Source organism: Mauremys mutica, chromosome 2 (genome assembly GCF_020497125.1).
Source record: "Mauremys mutica isolate MM-2020 ecotype Southern chromosome 2, ASM2049712v1, whole genome shotgun sequence".
NCBI classification, from domain to species: Eukaryota; Metazoa; Chordata; order Testudines; family Geoemydidae; genus Mauremys; species Mauremys mutica.
Window position 1 is genome coordinate 34,297,397 of NC_059073.1, and position 21,861 is coordinate 34,319,257.

The window sequence follows — 21,861 nt, forward strand, 5'->3', positions numbered from 1 at the left end:
GAGTCTGTTTGTCTCCCAGACTCCTATGGGTTGAGTTTTTTCTATACTTTTCCCTCCGCCTGTAGTTTTTGGAAGTCCTTGTTCCTGGTGAACAGTGCTAGTGTCTGTCTTTATAGCCCTTAAGACATGAACAGTCGCAGGTGAAATTTACATGTTCTTTGTTAGTTTCAAAGCTGCTCACAGAACAGTAGCTCTGAAACTGACCTTGAGGTCTTTTAATTTCACTCTCTCAGCTGCTTGGGGAAATTATGAGCAGTAGCAGAGATACAGGAGCTGCCTGTATGCTGACCCTAGTATTGCCAACCTTAAGTGTTTAAAAATCATGAACTGGACCTCAGCATCATAGGATTACCTTAAAAAATCATGAGATTTTAAAACATTTTTTTTTAATTTGCCTTTTGGTTTTTGCGCTTGTGTGGGTCATGCATCTGAAGAAGTGGGGTTTTTTTTTACCCATGAGAGCTTATGCCCAAATAAATTTGTTAGTCTTTAAGGTGCCACTGGATTCCTGGTTGTTTGTGTGGTTCATGTTTTCAAGCTTTGTCTCTTCAGCCATAAGGGCTAGAGATGTACTTTTTTTTTAATGGAAGCTAAGATTTTTATAAAAAATGGCCATAAGATGGAACTTTAAGAAAAACACTAAATGTTATGAGATTTGGTGGAAAAATTAAAATTAGAATCACCAAAACTCTCCAAGAGAATGCTGCATTGGTTTATGCTTGGTTTTGCATTTGGAAGGTTACCTGCACAATGAACAGTGCTGGGGATTTTTTTTTTAAACTTAAAGCTTGAATTTTACAGAATTTGATGTTTGAGGCTTGGAAAAATTGCCAGTTGTCATTGTAATACAGTTAACAAATAGTGTCTAGAGACCCGAGTTAGGGATCAGAGTACCCTTGTGCTAAACAGCAAATAAAAATAGATCCTGCCTCAGAGAGCTCGCAGTCTAGGATTATGATTGGACTCTTCAGGTGAAGAATAGAAGAAATTGAGGCATGGAATAGGAGGACAAGATGATGGTAAAGGAACGTATTTTGCATATTTCTTTAATTTTTTTTTACTATAAATGTAGCTTAGTTGCAAAGTTTGTCTGTGGAGGTTTCAGAAAACCTTTGATTTATTTTATAAATGATAGGTAAATTACTTTTCCACCCAGGTTACAATTTCTTAGTCCTGTATATAGTAGGGTCTAATTTTTATCACTGAAGCTCAATATCTGAGCCCAACATGTGGTCAGAAAGGAAAATGGCTTATTCAACTGATAGAGTTCTATTTATAATTAAAATCAATATCATTGTTATAATGCACTGTATTGTTTCATGTTTCAGGGCATGTCTTGTAATAAAACATTAATCATATTGTCATGGGCAAGACATCTTATTGATCAGTTTTGATTCCATACTTTGTAAATCTTTTATAAATAAGATGTTTTAGGACTGTAAAGTGCTTTAACTTTAAAAGCAAGACTTTAATGTTCAGCCCATGCAAAGAGCACATTAGACATAGCTGTAGTTTTAGTTGATGGTTTTGGAGTAGCTGAAATCTAAGTCCCTGTGTAGTTTATTATTTTATATTATAGTAATAACCAAAATGTGTTAGGTGTTGTACAATAGAAAGATGGAGACCGTGTCCTGAAGAAGTTGTAGTCTGAGGACTTGATCCTGCACTGGGAACCATGAGACTGAATCCTGTGCATGTGTGGAGTCCTATTGAAGTCCTGTGGTGTAATCACAGAGTTCAATGTGCTGTACTGGAGGGACCTAAGAGTATTGCAATAGTTAAGACTTCCTGACGATGCATGCAGAGATGTTTGCAGTATTCTATTCTGGCAGCACTTCTTAGATGATGGCAGTAATAAGATCAGTAAAAGAACCTCAAACCCTGATGTGTGGAACTTTATTACATTAGTACATTAGAACCTGTGTGCTGGCCAAAATCAGAGGCAGGAAAGTGGCCTAAATAGACCAGTTGTCTGATCTGGAATTCTTGCTCTTATGTATTTGTATTTATTCTGTGTTTTGGTTTACTGTACAGACTGAACCTTGGGGTAGTTTATTTGGTAAAGTCTGTTCCATCGGAGTTTCTTGTCCACTTTTCGTTAAACACTTATAATGCAGTATCAGTTTACATTGCTGTGAAGTTATTGATACAGTTATGTTAGTACTGTTTGACTTCATCAGGGTTTTTCTTTTACAATGAGTTTGATAAGAGAAATAAATCCTATTGTATAAGCACATGAATATAAGACTGCAGATGTACCATGAGCACAAACTGTTAAGACTATTATTAAGGTTGTAAAACTAAGCACTCAGTTAGCAAAAGCCAGAATTAAGGTTGCCTGTGCAACTTTAATTGGCCTCCTTTTGTGTATGCATTCTGATGGTCACATACAATTTTTTTCCCCACAGGGACCCCTAATGTATTAACATTTGTTGTGTGTAAATTGCAAGCTAGTTTAAAAAAGTAAACTGAAAGGACAAATTCCATCACATTATATTGACACTCACATGGTTCATCAATGGGGTTGGAACCTTCAGGTCCACTGCATAGACTTCTGCTAATGGAGTAACTAATAGCATTAGTAGGTTGGCATTCTCTGTGTGGACCAGCACTAGAGGTGGGATGGGACACTTGGCCAGTTAGTTTCACAGATATTTTTCTGTCAGCAGAGGAATGGTGAGACTCAAATCTTGGATTCCATTCCAGGCTCTGGAAGGAAGTGTATTCCAGTCGGAACAGATTGTTCTGTCCTAGTTCTGTGTCTCCCCCACCTCAGGCTCCTCATCTCAGTCCCATTCTCTTTCCCTAGCTAGTCCCAGTCTCCTCTCCTTGGGTTTCTCATCCTACTCCCAATCCCTGCCCATGGCTCTTCATCTGATCTCGGTCTTCCCTCCTTCCACTTTACTGGTTCACAGTCTCCCAACTCCTCAGTCCAATCCCTCATTCCCACCTCCAGCTTCCAGTTCCAGTCTCCACACCTGGTTTTATGTCAGTGATCCAGTGCTGGTTTCCTTCTCCCCCTCCCTGCCACACCCTAGTCCTATCCACAAGTCAGTTTCCTCTCTTGTTCCCTCTGCATTCGAATCAGGCAGCTCCTTTCTCCACTTTGATTGAGCTCAGCAAGGGGGCATTAAGAATACAGAAGAGACAGGCTCCCTGCTCTCCATTCAGGTGCCCAGCCTCAGACTGGAGCATGTTCAGTGTGGATGGGATCTTTAGTGAATTGAATTGCTAAAATATAAGACATCTTTCCTGAGCATGTGTAAACTGATTTTTACAAAGGCTTTTAACTTAACCAAATGTAGGTGGATTTTCACAGGGACTGCAAAAAGCACTTCTATAATGCAAAAGTCCCACCCACTGCCAAATTTTAAATCCCTGCTCCAAAGCATAGTGGCACTAGAACTGTTCAGAAAAGGTCTCCAGAATGTTTTAATGTGTACAATAATGTATTTTTCCTAGTCTCCCTCTCCGACATGGCTGAATCATTTTAGCTGAAATTTAAAAAAAAAAAAAAAAAGGGCCGGGGGGGGGGACAGCAGCCTGAGGCAGACTCCCAGCATGAAAATATCAGCCTAAACAAGTGTCCACAAGCTGACTTAAATATGATGATCCTGTGTCCAATATGGGTGCAAAAGAAAATACATTTAATTTTGACTGTATAATTTGCACATTAAAAAATAGTTGCTAATATTTTTTTAAGTATAAATAAATGGAGGTAAACATAATGACAGACTTTTTTTTCCTCCAGAAATGTCTGAACATGGATGAAGTGTCACCTAATTAAAAACATGCATTTGACATTTTCTTGATGATCCAACTGGTGTCATCTCTGAAAAATTACTCCTGAGGGCATTCTGTGCCAAAACCCTAAAAACTATGCGCACAATATTTTAAAATTCTGCAAATTTTATTTGTCAAATAAATGTGGAGGCTCCAGGATGGCACTAGGGAGCACAGGCCACTGGCTGCACAGAGGTGGGAGACAACTCTGATGGAACAGACTTTACCAGAGGTGGGAGACAACTCTGCAGCTCCCCGCAAGGACACGGACTCACTGGTGAGGCTGCACCCAACCCTGACATGGCGCAAGTACTGGGCCTGCCCCAGAAATACCCCAAGGCCCTGTCCCTCTATGCCAGGTGCACTAGGTGTGGGCAGGCAGGCTCAGCCCGGCAGACTCCAAGTATGGAGGGGCTTACTGTGAGGGGATCCAGCTGAGAGGGTTCTTTGTGGGGCAGTCTGGATGCAGGCAGCTCTGGGGGGGGTGCAGGGGGAATCTGGATACACAGGGGCTTATTGGGGGGGATTCTGGGTGCAATGGACTCTGCAGGGGAGAGGAGGTAAAGGTCCAGAGAAGGTGATTGAGGCTCAGCAGGGGAGAGGAGGGTCTGGGTGTGGGGGGGATAGAGCTCAGCAGGGGTGTCTGGGTGTGTGAGGGCCCCAGATGCTGGGGGAGTGGGTCTCAGTGGAGATCTGGGTGCAGGTGTCTTGTCAGGGTGGTCCAGGTGCAGGGGAGTGAGGCTTGGCAGGAGGCTCTGGATGTAGTTAGGTGGATGGGGGAGCAGCTCCCTATACAGTGATCCCACCCCCTGCAGCTTAGGAGTGATGGGCACAAGAAGTGGGGTGGGGGAGAGATTGCAGAACTTCCTGCAGCCTGGGGAGAAATCTGTGGGTGGGTCTGACCTGGCCCCAGATGCCGTGCAGAAGAGGCAGTCCTGTCTTCTCCAGTCCAGCTGGGACTAGCAGCTGAGCCTGGCACAGGGTAGGAGCAACCAGCCAGGTTTTCCCCAGTCCTGCCCCACAGTGATTTACCTCTGTCAGCTGCTCTGGGCACTCAAAACATACTGCTGGGGAGAGTTGCATGACTGCTCTTTCTGACAGGGAAGCCACAAGTCATTTTCCTGCACGGAAGCAAAGAAATCTGCAGGGGACATGAATGCTGTGCATCCATAGGGGCACAGAATTCCCCCAAGAGTAAAAAATATTTAAGGAAGTTTGTATGTTGGAGAGCCTAAGGTAATGACTGCTCTCAAATGTAAAGAAATCTTCCCATCTGCTGTTACAGCTCCAGCCTAGAAAATAAAAGGATGAGTCAACTCTTTAAAATAAATCAGTGAAGTTGGGAAATAATTTAACAGTGTTATTAAATAATATGGTTATTAATTAAATGTATGTTTATAACTTTTTAAAAAATTCTTTTTGATTGTGAGTGTTTTTTGTATATTATAACCATGTATGCACATATTATAAACCAGGGGTCCCCAACCCCCGGTCCACGGCCCGGTACCGGTCCGCGGCCTCTTAGAAACCGGGCCGCGAACCGACCCAGTGGAGCTTCCACAGGCATGCCTGTGGGAGGTCCAGCTGAGCCGCGGGACGAGCGCTCCCTCCGCAGTCGTGCCTGCGGTAGGTCCGCTGCTCCCGGGGCTCAGCTGGACCTCCCGCAGGCACGACTGCGGAGGGAGCGCTCGTCCCGCGGCTCAGCTGGACCTCCCGCAGGCACGCCTGCGGAGGGTCCGGCAAACGAAACCGGTCCCTGGACCTAAAAAGGTTGGGGACACCTGTTATAAACATTCTTTAACTTTGGTGAAAAGTGTTTCATTTGTAAAGGATTTAGAAATTAAGTTTTTTCATGACATGTTCTTTCTTTACTGTGCAAATTACTCTTTCCTTCATTCTGAATTTCAACTTTAAAAACACTTTTTTTTTTTGAAGATGCCTCTGCCAAGTGTCATTGTGTGGTAGGCAACAACAAAACTGCACAATAACACAGTCCAGTTTAATGAAATTGGTGTTCCTGTTACAGGGTTCAGAGGCACTGACAACTAACTCCAGTTCAAGTTCTTAACCTTTCATTATTGCTCTGAGGAAGAGGTATAAGAGAGAGGCTGATAGGGAAACAGAGAATCAATGTCAATGAATAGGCAGGGCTCTACACCTAGACTCATAGAACTGGGTTGAACCTCAGACAGAGGCAGGGCCAGCTCCAGGCACCAGCATTCCAAGCTGGTGCTTGGGGCGGCATTCTGCAAGGGGCGGCAGTCCCTATTGTTTTGCCCCCAAGCAGCGCGCCGAATTGCAGCGGCGGGCGGAGTGGGGGGGCAGTCCGCGTTAGGGCTGCACGCGCGTTTCCACGGTGGCGGCAATTCAGAAGCAGCAGCTTCTATGTTTAGCTGTCCGGGGCGGCTTCAGCTAAACATAAAAGCTGCCGCCGAATTGCCGCCGCCGCAGAAATGCGCCTGCTGCCCTAAGGGCACATGGACTGCCCCCGCCGACCACGGCGGCAATTCGGTGTGCTGCTTGGGGCGGCGAAAACTGTAGAGCCGGCCCTGGGCAGAGGTGTATTTTTCTGTCTTTTGTGTCACTTAATTTCTTGTCACAAAAGATATTCCGGAAGGAAATACTTACTGACAAGTTTTTTCTTTTCTACTTCATAATTCCATTGGTTTACATATATTTAATGCAAATTGCTCTTGCAATAGACATAAATTATTTGTGAATTAACCCTTAACATGTTTTCTTTCTCTTGTAAATTAATATCTGCTGTATTATTTAGTCTGTTTTGTGAGTGCAGTGCACAATAGATCTCGTTTAATATCTTTTTTTAGTAACTGAATCCAGTAAATAATACTTCACCAATCGGTATGTATTTTTCAGATGACCTTTTTTTCCCCCCAGCTGTTTTGTATGTGGCGTATGAATAAAGGAATACAAAATCCTGCTTTCCTTAATGGCATGCTCATTGCAGTGATTTAATCCTTACTGTCCATTCTTTCCATGCTGCCACAATCCAGTAGTACAGTTATTAATTTAACATTTATGCTTAATTTCTTAAAGCAGGTTTTAAAACAAAAATAATTATCTAGGAAAATACCTATGGTCAATAAATAGGGACTTTGTAGCCTACTTGGATCTTGGGAGGGTGGTCCTAGGCCCGCCTGAAACTCTAAGGCCTCAAACTCCCTCAACTGAAGGAGGGGCCACAGAACCAGGACACAACTGATATATTTGGACAACAAATGAGAGCTACGCAAATTGACACCTGCAGAGAGTTAATGATCTTTTTCCAGTGCAGTATTTCAATAAGTATACATGAAGTACCAGGTTTCATCCACAGGGTGGCATTGCAAAGCAAAGAATAGCAGTATATGGGAGCATGTTAAGCACTTGTCCAAAATGAAGGCAGATTTAATAAACAGTTTAAAAAATGTTTACTAGTAGTTTTCTCAACCTAGAATGTATTGAAGACAATAAAAATCTAGAAAAGCCCATGAGACAGTTACTTTGCTGCTGCTGGTTCATTGGACAAGGCTTATGATTACAGACCTTTATCAGATTTCATTTTTAAAAAATAACTTGTGGGACAATGTCCTATCAATAAAGAAAAATAGTATCAATTAAACAAAACAAAACAACAAAAACAAATACCAAAACTTTCTAAGGAGGCCCGGTTCCTTCTGAAAGTTCTTGATACTCTTCTTAAAAGGCAAACAAAAACACACTACAGTATTTAGTGCTGATGAAGAAGCTGGTTTGAGTGTCCTGGAGGAACTTTCCCATATTTAAGCCCCTTTGCTTTCAGTTTAAACCAATTTTGTTATACTGAAAAAATCCCAGGTTTTACAAAAAATATTTATTTTTTTTTTGTTTTGTTTTGAATTATTTTTCTGTAGAAACATTTCTTTTCTGACTGATCTGGTTTAAATTCTCAATCATTTTCCTTTTAGTCTAACCCTCTGTTCCTGATTTACCTCCTTTACTCTCTTGGCTCCCTTTTATTTTTTGCCTTCAGTTCTCTTGCTTTCCTGTTCATCTCTTAGGACTGCCAAGAAAACTTGAGCCTTGAGCACTGTGGAAAGAAAGGGCTAAACGTCCTCATTGTTTAGGCCCGTCTCCTATAAACACTACCTAAGCATTTGGTAAAATGACAGCAGATGGCACTTGTGCACAGGCTTCTTTTATTTGTAGAACCTACTTCATTTTATTTACTTAGGGCTGAAGACTTTAAGCAAAACTTTTTGGTATAACCTGAAGGACACTTATTACTACGTCTGGGGGAATTCTGTACCAAAAATTAAAAATTCTGCAAAATTTTGCATATTTGTCAAAATAACACCATATAATCATGCCAGTTTCAATTATTTTGGTAATTTATTTCAAAATACCTGTCAGCAAGTATGTCTGTAACAGTACAGACAACAAAAATGATACAGCAAAGGTTTTTTGACAAATAGATTCTTATTAGGCATATTAATACAGAGCTATGAGTAATAATTCATTTAAACTACAATACAGAAATGTATTTCCTTCACTGCTCAGAAGCAGTGCAAATGCTTGGGAGAGTCAGGATTAATAGAAAAGCCAAGGGAGAGGGAAGTAATTGCTGGGAAGGAGCCTGGGAGTGACCCAGGAGTGTTGCTGAGTATGGGTGGGGAGAAGTATGGAACAAGGTTTTCTTTCTTTCTTTCTTTCTTTTTTTTCCCTTTTTTTTGGTTGACTGAGAGGGCATTGTTAGGGAGTTGACCTCGGTGATGCAGTCCCTTGCCTGACCCTTAGCCTCTCCCATTCAGTCAGGCACATCTGCCTTGTCCCCATGTGTACCTGCACTCCCACTGAGCCCCTGCCCCAGTCTGTCCCCCCACTAGCCCTTCTGAACCCCCGTCTGTGACTCCCAGCAGCCTCATGTGCCATGCTCTGTCCATATCCCATGCCTCCTCATCTGGCCCTGCAATCAGGGTGCCATGAGGAATGCAGACTCTCCTCCTCTCTATCAGCTGCTGGTCAGCGAGTGGGCTGCCCTCAGTTCTGGTGTCACAGCAGCCCCTGGCAGGTGAAAGGCATAACTGCAGTGCTTCTTTGGCAGAAAGTATTTTCTATGGAGGAAAAAAAATCTTCAGGGGACATGAATTCTGCATGTGCGCAGTGGTGCAGTATTCCCCCAGGAGTAGTTTTCCATAATCTTATTTCAGTTATTTAATATAACCATTAATTTAACATTTAAAATAAAGTACAACATGAGACCTTAATTCCCACATTTGGGACCTGTTTAATAACATCTCAATTTCATACAATACCTAGATCCCATTAATTGATTTATATAAAAGTAGTTTCAGATGTTCAGTGCTTTCTGAAATTATTTCAGGAGGGAAATAAAACAAATTAGTCCAGTCACTGAAGCACACATCCAAACCATCCAGTATCTTGAGTAACTGGTCATTCCAGATCAATATATTATCTTTTTGTATGCTGCAAGAGCTCTATCTCCCATTCTCATAAGGCTCACCCTCGTTGATATAGCATAGCTTCACAGAAGTTGTAGTTGCATCAATGGACAATAAGGGAGAGGGAGAGGGGAGAGGTGTTCCATGGAGTGCTTTGAATGTTGAGACTAAAATCTTTAATTTAATGATGTTGTTCTAGAGGGAACCAGTGCAGAGAGCAGGATGTTCATAGCGCACACTGTTGATGAACAGGCAGATTGCTGAATTTAGAGCCAAGTGGACCTTTATCAGAATTGGTGGCTTCATTCTTAGGAATGATGCATAGCAGTAATCAAATTGTGAATGAGTGAACTGCTGTGGCCATATCAAAATCTTGTAGTATGAAGCACAGACTTCTGGCCAGTTGTGTCTTAGAGTTTTTAGCAGCTGTGACTATTTGTCTAATTTGACTATTAGTATGTAAAAGTAACAAGGAGTCCCAAAAGACCCATGATGACTGAATGGCAAATTACTATGATGGAGGAGGTTTATATATATATATATATATATATAAAAAATTCGTTGTAATTCTTCTTTTTCATCCATCATGCAACCTCTATCTTGCAGCAGTTTAGTTTTTGTCCTCTATTGATAGGGTTGGCAGAATTAATTTTTTTGTATAGTTTTGGTGGATATCTGTTTTTAAGCATTTTTTTCTATTTTGGTTGATTTTAATTTTTCAGTTGTGCAATATTATGGGTTTTAAGCATTGTTTTTCAATTTTCTGTTTAAATTTTCACAGATGCGTGATGTTATGGGTGGAGGTCAGACAACTTGCTGACAGTAAATGCTGAGTTTCAAAAAGTTAAAGCACAAATTGTCAACATCATGTGAAAGTATACAAAGTAAATATCCTTAAGTCTGTTTTCAAGAATCATTTTTCTTCCAATGCATAGCTCTAAATTTTTATTATCAATGGAAATATTTTTTTTGTTGGTTTGTGTGGTAAACTTGACATTTACTGATAATTTATCGATAAAAATCTAATCCTTCTAAGCCTCATCTGAGTGCTGATGTCTCTTAAGCATCAAGATAGTAGGAGTTAATGCTGTTAGCATTTGATGCTAGCAAAATGTAGAGCTGGGTGTTGTCTATGTACTGCTGGCATTTCTGCTTATGCTATTTCAAAATCTCCCCCTTCAGCTTCATGTAGGTGTTGAATTGAGTAGAAGGGGAGGATTGAGCCTTGTAGAACTCCACAAGTGAAGGTTCTAGATGTGGAGGAATAGCGGCCTTCAACCCTGTGGATTCAGTCTGAAAGGAAGGAATGGAGCCATCTGACTGTTTTGTTCATCCCTACTTTGTCTCTGAGACACAACAGGAGTATTGATGGCCAACATGATCAAATGCCATAGAGAGATCCAGCACTATAAGTAGTAGCTTAATATTTGTATCACAGTAGTGCCCAAAAGGTCCAACGAGGATCAGGGCCTCACTGTGTTTAAAAAATATGGTCCCCTCCCCCAAGGAGCAGTCCTATGCAGAGACTCCCTTTTCAAGATAGACTAACAGAAGCAAAATATGAATGGTATTTATCTTGTTGTTCATATTCCCCTATCTAGGTGCTAACATGTTGCACAATTGTTAATCCAATGTGCCTTTCTTCCATCCTGCCCATCCCTCAGAAATAATATTGGGCTCTGTGTGTGAGTGAAGCAGCCAACCACATGTTGCTTGTAGGGTTACCTAGGGATGTGGTGGAATCTCCTTCCTTAGAGGTTTTTAAGGTCAGGCTTGACAAAGACCTGGCTGGGATGAATTAGTTGGGGATTGGTCCTGCTTTGAGAAGGAGCTGGACTAGATGACCTCCTGAGGTCCCTTCCAACCCTGATATTCTATTACAAAGGTGCTTATATTACAAAGGATGGTCTTTTCCTCATATTTAATATGAAACTTCATACTTGCAATGGGTCCTCAGCAGGATAAGTGCATTTGATAAGTTTGATGAAACTTGATTTAGAATAAGTTTTAAGTGCTGGGGAACTGTGCACAAGCAGCATGTGAATTACCATGCTTTTTAAGCAATGCACTGAAGTGAATTAATAATTACATCTCTATGGGTTACTGCAGCTTTCCTACTAGTCCTTTGTGTTCTGGCAGTAAGTCTGAAGGGAAAAGCTTCACGTTTTATCTTGTTTTATTGTTCAATTATACTTACAAAAATGGTATTGGTATCTAATCTATGGAAAATAAATGTAATTTGTGGAGGAGCCCATCAAATTAGCATAAACAAGCTATGTTATAGAAGTTGATTAGGACATATTTATTGTAAATTGTGATTTATAATCCATTCCCTGGTAAACTTACACAATAGGGCTGAAATATTGTTTAATTTCATATATAATTTCTTTCGTAGCTGAGTGAATGTTCAATAAAAGGGACACAGAAATGGTTTACTACTAACCAGTTAGTCCATTAATATGAATTAAAATGAATCACTGTTAAGATCTACCTCCTCATTCAATTCACATGTACTCTTCAAACTTCCCTTGCCACTTCCATTAGTGCCCATTTTAAAGCTTTGTAAACAGTATTTCCCAAGAATGTAAAACTTGACCATTTAAATAGCTGGATCTTTTCTGGCATGGTTATTTTGTTTCATTTTAATACCTAAACTGTTCTTTATAAATTGATTTATATGTTTCTGGAATTTAAAGTGTTCTGGAAACACTAATATTTTATCAAGAGAATAATACACTTTTTTTTCAAGGATGAAATTTCTTTTGTATTATTATTCGGTACTTTACCAACCAGAAAGCTCTATAAACCGGCATTTTTTATCTTAATTAAAAGTCTGGTTTATAGTCCGTTTCGTGTGGCAGGCTCCCTACCTGGCTCCACGTGGCTCCCTGGAAGCGGCAACATGTCCCTGCTGCTCCTAGGCAGAGGCAGGGCTAGGTGGCTTTGCAAGATTTGTGTGCTGCCCCGCCCTGAGCACTTGGCCCCGCTGCTCCTATTGTTGTGTTTTGAAAAGCTTGTTACCAAGTATGACAATACCTATTGCTTTCTAGGTAAAAATCCTTTAAATGCTTCAGTGTGTGACTCCTACTAAGCCAAAAAATATTAGTTTTGTTAATATATCAGTACATGGAGCAGATGTTATCAACTTGGTTCCACTGAAATAATTGTCTTCGACTATCTTTCCTGTTAGTTTTTAATTAATTACAATATGTTCACCCTGTTCTCTGGTCTTCTCATTTTGGGGATTATATAGGGCTGGAAGGATCCTTGAGAGGTCATACAGTCCATCCCTCTGTGCTTAGGTAGAACCAAGTATACCTAGACCATCTCTGACAGGTGTTTGTCTAACCGATTCTTGAAAACCTCCAATGACTTGGATTCCACAACCTCCCTTGGAAGCTTATTCCAGTGCTTAACTACCACTGTAGTTAGAAAGTTTTTCCTAAACTACATTTCCCTTGCTGCAGGTTATCTGTTGTCCTATCTTCAGTGCATATAGAAAACTATTGATCACTGTCCTCCTTATAACCAACCTTAACATATTTGAATACTGTTATCAGTCTTTTTTCCTCACTAAACATATCCAATTTTTAAAAACTCATTAGGTCACAATAACATCTCTTTGATAAAGCTTCATTTCACAAACACATCTAAAGTGCCATTTGGCAATAGCTGTCTTTACGTGTTAACTATTGTAAAATATTTAGTTAAAATGAACTAAAAATAAGAAAGAGGCTTACTGATTCAATCATCACTGGTACGTTTTTTTCCCCTCTTCATTTTTGATACTTTAAGGAAATCCTTTTAAAGCTTGTGGAATGGGACAGTAACTTCTTATTCACTGCAGAGAAGCTGAAATCCATTGTACAATTCTGCAAAGCCACATGATTTGGGCTGCCATGGGGTTGATACTTGCAACTTAACAATTTCAACAACTATGAAAAGCCATGCTTACACAGTCATTTTATAAAGGTTTTATGTAAGAATATGACTGGATTTTTTCCCACTAACTTTCTAGGTCTAGACTGTGCTGTGGTCTGAAACCCAATGTCATGTGATGGTGTGTGCTTGCTTGTTGCTACTTTATCAATTATTTTTGTAGGAGTGGGCAAATTAAAACACCTCATTCAGAGAAGTGAACCTGCTAAACTACCCGGGGGGGCGGAGGTGGGTGGGAATGCTGAGAGGTCTTAAGGATTGAGTTGTTGTGGCTTTTCATTTTATTTATTTTGAGGATTGGATGGATGACTGTATTTTTCAAGGCAAGTGGTAGATTTACTTACCTGAAGGAGGTGTTGGTAACTTCCATTATCCGTGAATAGTTTGGTATTTATTAGCCAAGAAGGACGTTCTCAAGACTCCTTCAGTTTCAATGAGTGTGTTGAGACCATATACCACCAAATAGTGGCATGGTGGCTAATGTGGTCAACTCTGGTTCAGAGTTTTCTGCCTTTTAGTGGCTGGTGATTTGACCCCGTGGCTGAATTATGAAGTCCAAATTTCCAGGCGGAATAACCCTGCTGGCTGTGGTTTTGCAATTGTGATGGAGGTAGACATTTTTTTATTTTCATTACTATGGTGGTGTCAGAAACCTTTATGCACTTGATCAGTGGTCGGCAACCTACAGCATGCATGCCAAAGGTGGCATGCGAGCTGATTTTTGCCTGGCACTCGGCTGCCGGCCAGGGTCCCGGCCGCCAGCCCTGCTCAGCGTCCTGGTGGCCTGGGGTTCCATTCACTCAGCCGGCAGGAGGCTGATTGGGGCTCGTGGCCGGGACTCCAGACTGGCAGCAGGCGTGCCCGCCAGCTCCCCCCTCACCGCACTCGGGTTGTGCGGCTCCTGGGAGTGTGAGCCGCTGGGGCACAGGGCCCTGAGCCTGCTGCGGGAGGGGCGGCGGCTCACACTCCTGGGAGATGCAGAACCTGAGCACGGGGAGCTGGGGGGCACATGGGGACCGGCGCCCTCATGTATCCGCTCCAGGAGCCCCCTGGGGTGGGCAGCAGGCCACAGCCTGGGCAGGCGTGCCCCCCAGCTTCTCCCTCACCGCGCTCAGGTTCTGCAGCTCCCGGAAGTGTGAGCTGCCGCTGCCCCTCCCGCAGGTCCCTCCCTCGCACTGCCTCAGCACTCCACGTAGAGTTTTGCCTCAACGTGGAGCCAGCGTCTGACCAGCATGGGCATGGTAAGGGGAGTCCCGGGGGCGGTCAGGGAGCAGGGGGAGGATTGGATGGATTGGGAGTTCTGGGGGTCTTGTCAGGGGACGGGGAATGTTTGGATAGGACGTGGGAGGCTCGGGGGTCTGTCTGGGGGCACGGGTGTGGATAAGGGTTGGGGCGGTCAGGGGACAAGTAGGGGGTAGGGCCCTAGGGGGGCAGTTAGGGTGGGGGAGTCTCAGGAGGGGCAATCGGGGGCAAGGAGCAGGGAGACTTAGGTAGGGGGTGGGGTTCTGGGGGGCAGTTAGGGGCAGGGGTCCCAGGATGGGGCAGTCAGGGGACAAGGAGCAGGGAGTGGGGTCGGGGGTTCTGACGGGGGCAGTCAGGGTGGGAAGTGGGAGAAGTGGATGGGGGCGGGGCTAGGGCAGGGCTCTCCCCTCTTTTTTATTATGGTAATCCTAGGTGAGGGAGAGCTGGGGGGGGTGCATGGGGGCTGGTGCCCGCATACATACATTGCAGCCTGCAGGAGCCCCCTGGGGGGCGCAGGGCTGCAGCCTGGGCAGGGGGGGCACGGCTGCTCCCCACTAGCGGTGCCGCTGCCTTTGCAGGGCTGCTGCCCCTCTGCACTGCGCTGGCACCTCCATGGCTGTGGCTCGCTGCTGCTGCAAGTGGGATGCTCTGGCTCTCTGGTGCCTCCGGAAGGCAACTCCTCCCTGCCGAGCTGCTGCAGTGGCCCAAGCCCAGCAAAGCCAGTGAGAGGACTCGGGGCGGGGGCCACCGGGGTGGGGTGGGGGGGCTGTGCACCCTCCAGGGGAGTTCAGAGGGTGGGGAGGGGGGAACCTGGTCTGGGGAGCAGCCCCTGGGCACGGCTAGCCCCTGAGCAGGCTGGCCCCTGGGGTCTATAAAGGCTTGTTGGGATTTGCCCCTCAATGAACCCATGTGCGGGGCGGGGGGACCCAAGGTGGAAGTTTCGCCTAGGGCTCAAAATATCTTTGCACTGGCCCTGCCCCAGGGGGTGCGTGCGCCCCAGGTTAAGAACCACTGCACTAAACTGATAAGATCTGCATTTTAATTTAATTTTAAATGACGCTTCTTAAACATTTTAAAAAACTTGTTTACTTTACATACAACAATAGTTTATAGACTTAGAGAGAAAGAGACATTCTAAAAATGTTAAAATGTATTACCGGCATGCGAAACTTTAAATTAGAGTAAATAAACGAAGACTTGGCACAGCACTTCTGAGAGGTTGCATGTGTGGGAGAGGGACAGTGAGGAGCCAAGGCATGGATGGTAGCGGTGATCACATAAACATAATTCCTCCCATCCTCAGTCTCCTTAAGCCAGTCTGCATGCAAAAAACTTTAAAATCCTTAAGCTTTCAGCACAAATGTGGAAGGCACACCACCCAGCTACAGGCTCAAAAGGCTAATAATGCAATATGATTAACTGCATTTTTTAGTTGTTAAAATAGTCTTTCTGGCTTTATTTTTCAGCTGTAGCAGAAGTGAAACTTCGAGATGATCAGTATACCCTGGACCACATGCGTGCCTTTGGCATGTATAATTACCTACATCTTGATTCTTGGTACCAGGATAATATCTACTATGTTGATCAACTTGGAAGGGTTATGAATTTATCAGTGACTCTGGTAAGAATAACATTTATTTTAAAAAAATGAAAGAGGTATGGTGGGACCAATGAAAAGAAAATGAATAGTATGCAAGCACAAAAAAACTGAAGAGGGGAAAATCCTAGGAGGAAGAGTGTAGAAAGCGGGGGTGAGAGGGGGGAATCTACAAGGGAAGTTGAGAGGGAGTTCTGTGTCCTTTGTTATACCAGAGGTCAGACTAGATAACCACCCATGGTCTCTTCTGATCTTGGTATCTGTCACTTGGAGAAAGAGAGAAGGGTGCACGGTAGGGTGTGGGGTTTGAAACAAAAACCAAGGAAGTGATGGGTTTCAGTACTGTTTTCTCCCAGATCTTCCTTTTCTGAAAAGTGTCCTATTTTATTTTCATTCAGAAAGGAGAAGAGGAGGATGCTTAGTGGCTGGATGAAGGGAAGAAAAGAGTGGGCACCCTTTTCTAGTTGGCAAAATGGTCCTCCTTAATTCTCCTTGACACATGTTCTTTTTTTAATTTGAAAATCTCTTCACTGTATAAGCATAGGAAGAGAGGTTGTGAGGGGTGGGAGTTAGTGACCAGGGCATGTATCTCTGGCATGTACAGACCAAAAACTTAATTTGGGCCAAGTAGATGGGTGAAGGACCTTTGGGTTTACTCAGTGGAATCAGAGAAAATTAGACCAGTGGTTTTCAAACTTTTTTTTCTGGGGACCCAGTTGAAGAAAATGGTTGATGTCCGTGACCCAGTGGAGCTGGGGATGATGGGTTTGGGTGTGGGAGGGGCGAGGGCTGCAGGGTGGGGCTGGGAATGAAGGGTTCAGGGTGTGGGAGGGAGTCAGGGCTCTGGTCTGGGGGTGCAGGCTCTGGGGTGGGGCCAGGAATGAGGAGTTTGGAGTGCAGGAAGGGGTTCCAGGTTGGGGGTGGGGCTCAGGGCTGGGGCAGGGGATTGGAACGTGGGGTTGAGGCACAGACTTACCTCCGGCGGCTCCCAGTTAGCAGCGCAGCCAGGGTGCAGAGGCAGCCTTCCCGCCTGTCCTGGCACCTCAGACAATGCTGCGCACCGGAAGCGGCCAGCAGCAGGTCAGGCTCCTACGCGGAGGCGCGCAAGCAGCTTCACACGATTCTCGCTCGCAGGCATTGGCCGCTCACCTAGTTCCCATTGGCCGGTTCCTGGCCAGTGGGAGTGCAGAGCCAGTGCTTGGGGTGGGGGCAGCGCGCAAAGCCCTGTGGCCCCCCTGCCTAGAAGCTGGACCCACTGCTGGCCACTTCCGGGACGCAGTGCATTATCGAAACAAGTAGGGACTAGCCTGCCTTAGCTGGGCAGCAACACTGATAGGACTTTTAATGTCCCAGTCAGCGGCACTGACCAGCGCGACCCAGTGCCTGACATGCCATGACCCAGTACTGGGTCATGACCTGAACTTTGAAAAACGCTGAATTAGACTAAACCATAAAAGATGGTGATTCTGTGGTTTTATATCAGCATTCTCCAGTAGTAGAATCTATGCTCTATTTTGAGGCTGTTTTATTTGGATTAAACAATTTCCATTATATGGTAATTCTGTATTGTGCAAGGGAAAATACTACCTGGACACAATGTTTCTGATACACATCTAGTATTGTACTTAACAATAATTGTAATAAGCAGACATTGGGATTCATGGGGAATAGGAGAACATGTTACTGGTGATACTAAAATGGCATTTTCAAAGTTAATATTTTTAGTTTCGGACATGCCTGTCCCATGTGAAGTAAGTCTATATCTCTGACAATTGAGGCTTATATTTTATCGGCCAACCTTTCCAGGTAGCGTGTAAGAACATGGCTGAAAACTTGTGATTGACTCAACACTTTTCACTTGTCAATATGGATTTAAACATTTTCTTTTGGTCAGATAAACACGTTGTTCATAATTGGATCTAGTTGTTAATTTAAACAGCGGGGGTGCCTCATGCATTTTCTTGATTTAACATTTTAGGGTCAGAGGCAAAATAAAATGCTGATACCTCATTCACATGATAAGATTTTCTCTGGTAGTGAATGACTCAGGGCAGCTAATTCTGTTTTCAAAACAGTGCTGAATTTATATAACGTGTCAGTGGAATTGTGGAACATTGTTACTGCTTGAGGATTATAGAGACTATAAGCCTATAAAATACAAATTTCTTGTTTACTATTACTTTCCTGTTCCTTTCTCATATCTGTGTTTTGGTGGTGGCCTCCTTATTGAAATGTGGGATTTTTCCCAGGCTATGTTTGGGTTTGAAATGAAGGCCGTTAAAGATTTTAGGAGGTGGGAAGGGATATCTGTAATCACTTAATTATAATCTTGTAGATGTTTTGATGATTACATATACTTTCCAATTTACCTTGATTGAAAGCAAGTTGGCTGCAATGATGAGGTTGAAGAGTGGCATCGTTAGAGATAAAAATGGAGGGGAATCCTCAGGTGACTTAACAAAGGGGATGAGGAAGGAGATAGTCTGTCTTACCAAAAGATTATCCAACTACCCTATTTCACCTATCTTCCTTCAAATGGCCTAGACGATTTGCATATTGTTTTGTCACCTTAACTTTTAGATACACAATCTTCTGCATAGTTTCTTTCAGGACCATGCAGTCTTTTTACACTGTTATCTCTGAACTCTACAGAACTTGGTTTAACCCTGCTGTCATGTATTTAAGCCACAATTACACTTAGGGTATGGCTACACTGGCGAGTTGCAGCGCTGGAAAGCCTCCATCAGCGCTGCAATTAGTAAGTGGCCACACCTGCAGGGCACTTCCAGCGCTGCAACTCCCTGGCTGCAGCGCTGGCCCTACACCTCACTCGGCATGGGGAATAAGGATTCCAGCGCTGGTGCTGCAGCGCTGGTCATCAAGTGTGGCCACACACCAGCGCTGTGATTGGCCTCCAGGGTATAAGGATGTATCCCAGAATGCTTTTATAAATTACTCTTTCTTTTGTTATGCAGCCTCTCTTTGTTTTGTTGTGAACTCCGAGCTCCGTTGATCCCGGAGCTGTTTATCTACAAACACAGCTCCTGTTTGCTGTGATCAATCTGTGAACAATCAAATGAGATAATGAGGCAGGCAGGGAGTGAGTGTAGGCTTGACAGAAACAGCGGGGGCAGAGGGGAGAAAGGGAGTCGTGTTGGCTGCAGGCTGTTTGCAGTTAAGAGTTAAGGGTAAGGGATCGGGAACATGTTCTGATTTTTCAAGTCAGGAAGCTAACACAGTGTTGGCTCCAAAAATCCACACTCTCTCTCTCCCCCCGCTCCCTGTCACACTACACCCCATCCCACCCCCCTCTTTTGAAAAGCACCGTTGCTGCCACTTGAATGCTGGGATAGCTGCCCATAATGCATCACTCCCAACAGCGCTACAAATGCTGCAAATGTGGCCACACACCAGCGCTGGCCCTGCACAGCTGGACGACCAGCGCTGCAAGTACCAGCGCTGCAGATTTGTAAGTGTAGCCATACCCTTAGTGGCAGTAATGAGATATCTGACCCTTTAAGATTGAGAATGGAGTCTCCATGGCTATGCTAATCCATTTCAGTGATTGGACTGCAAAACAAATCTGTGGGATGAAGGAAACAACCACTGAGAGATTAAGTGGATCCACGGTGGCTGTTCAAGGTTAAGAGGGAACCCAGGTTGCTCATTCTATTTAGGACTTGGAACTGTAGCATTTTAGTATGTGGATGGGTTGAGGCTCCCCTCTTTTTCTTGAGCTAAAAGTGTTTACCCAAAGCTATTGGGCATGAAATACCCCCATCGTAGGGCTTTCTGAGAAGAGTGACACTCTATAAGCTGCTTTCCCTTTATAAGGTAGGGCTATAGAAGGAGTTGAGTCTCTCCTAGAGATACAGAAATTTTATCTATGGGTTTTGGACTTTGCCAAATCTCAGGGGACAGTCAGTATTCCTAGCAGAAATGTCAGGGAGAAAGAAACCTGTCCAACGGAAGCATTTGTGAAGAGTGGGTTTGCAACAGGGCCAATTATGTGTAGTTTCACTGTATTATAGGGCTGAGAAAGGAAGGGTTTTATGGATCCCATCACACTGAAGTCTAACTTTTTCATTTGTTAAAAATAGTGAAATACTCTATCCAACTATAATTTTTTTGAGCATTTAATCAAGAACATAATTGCCCACTTCATAAGAGACAGTAGTTGGCATCTGTCATATGCAGTTAATTGAAATCATATGGATATTCTTTCATAGTACAATTCACTGTACAGAAATCCCTTGGCAACGAATAGGGAAATATCACTAAGACTCATTAATATCCTCCCATGAGTTTTTTTGTTCTATTAAAGTCTGTGATTACTTGTCACATCCTCATATTCTAAGCAGAGAAATCACTTGTTTCATGACTGTTTTGTTTGAGATGGAGAGAGAACTTTTTAAAGGTATACAAATTAATTTTCATACAGAAACTTCAATAAGAGCACTCACTATGAGCATGCTTCACCACTCATATCTATCAAATGTATATCTATACAAGATAGTTTCCAGCCAGCGATACTCATTTATATCATGTAGTTAAATAGTATCACCATTGACTTAAGTGGCAATATCTATCAAAGTAAAAAGTGAAATGAAGAACAAATATATTCTAAATCCAGATTCGTTTTCCAAGGGGATAGATCTTGTGTCCTTCCTTCATTACTTATCAGATTTTTTAAAAAGCAGGTAAATACCTTCTCTTCTGCTAGGGTCTACAAGATATCTACTTCTGTAGCAACTTTCATCTGAGGATCAAAGTGCTTTACATACATCTGCAAATGTGATGTAAATAACTATTATAACTAGCTTATCGAAGATGCCATCCACAAATATAGAGATGAGTACAAGGAAGTCTTTGCCACTTTTTCAGATAACAAACATAAAATGAAAAAGATGAGAGATGATCATGTGCAATTGTTCTAAACGGCAATATGGTGTTCAGAACACTATTTAAACCTAGTTGAGGAAGAAGTAACATCTTAGCCAAAAGCACAGTGTGGAAATGTAAAAATTCTTCCACTCTCACATTCAGCCTCATGGTGGTTAAATGAAAGGAGGACTGATGCCTCAGTTTCTCAGTGACATTCAGTGGAACTCTTGAGAGTATTCTGCTTCTACATTTGCATCCAAGTATCATATGTTGAAATTTGCGTTGAGGTTGAGAAGAACTTTATGTAAAATTCATATTCTATTTTGATCAACTAACTGTGTGGAGCATTGTAGGGTGCTGTGAGCCCTTTGCGGGACTTTCAGTTGGAGGCCCTCAAAGCTGCCACGGGCCAATAGCTTGAGCTGTGAGCCATGCTCAGGGCTTGTAGCTGGAGGCTGTCCCCACTGCCAGGGGTTGACAGCCAACAGGCAATGTAAGTAATACAGTGTCTACAAAGATACTGTATCGCCCTAACTACATCGACCGAAGAGCTACATCTGTTGTGGAGGTGGAATTATTAGATTGGCGTAGTGAACGACTTAAATCGGCAGGAGCAACGTTGTAATGTATGAAGTAAGGTCGACGTAACCTGTAGTGTAGACCAGGTCTTATTCAGAAGTAAATTGATTTTAGTTCTTCTTTGAGTGGTTGCAGATGTGTATTCCACTCAGGTGTATGATTGTCTAGTGCACAGAGAGCTGGAGACGTTTTTCTTGTAACAGGCTCTGTTGGGGCGGCATGCATGCCCTATAGGCCTTGTGGCTCCTCTCAAAGCTATACGAGGTTGGCACTGCCCTGACCGCTCTCCCTACAGTTCCTTCTTACCACCTGCAGCCTGAATCAGAACTCCCTGTGTTGGTTTTCTCCTCATGGCTTTTCTTCAGCATCATAGTTTGTGGCTCAGACCTTAGTAAT

General features: G+C 43.3%; 1 protein-coding gene across 1 annotated transcript in view; it reads left to right on the plus strand.

The window, feature by feature from the left end:
- The window catches only part of NUDCD1 (NudC domain containing 1), a 154,906-nt gene that overhangs the window by 1,110 nt on the left and 131,935 nt on the right, over nucleotides 1-21,861 (plus strand). Inside the window, exon 2 of the mRNA XM_045005329.1 lies at nucleotides 15,872-16,026. Within this exon, the coding sequence (XP_044861264.1) occupies nucleotides 15,872-16,026 (155 nt within the window). The remainder of the gene's footprint in view (nucleotides 1-15,871; nucleotides 16,027-21,861) is intronic.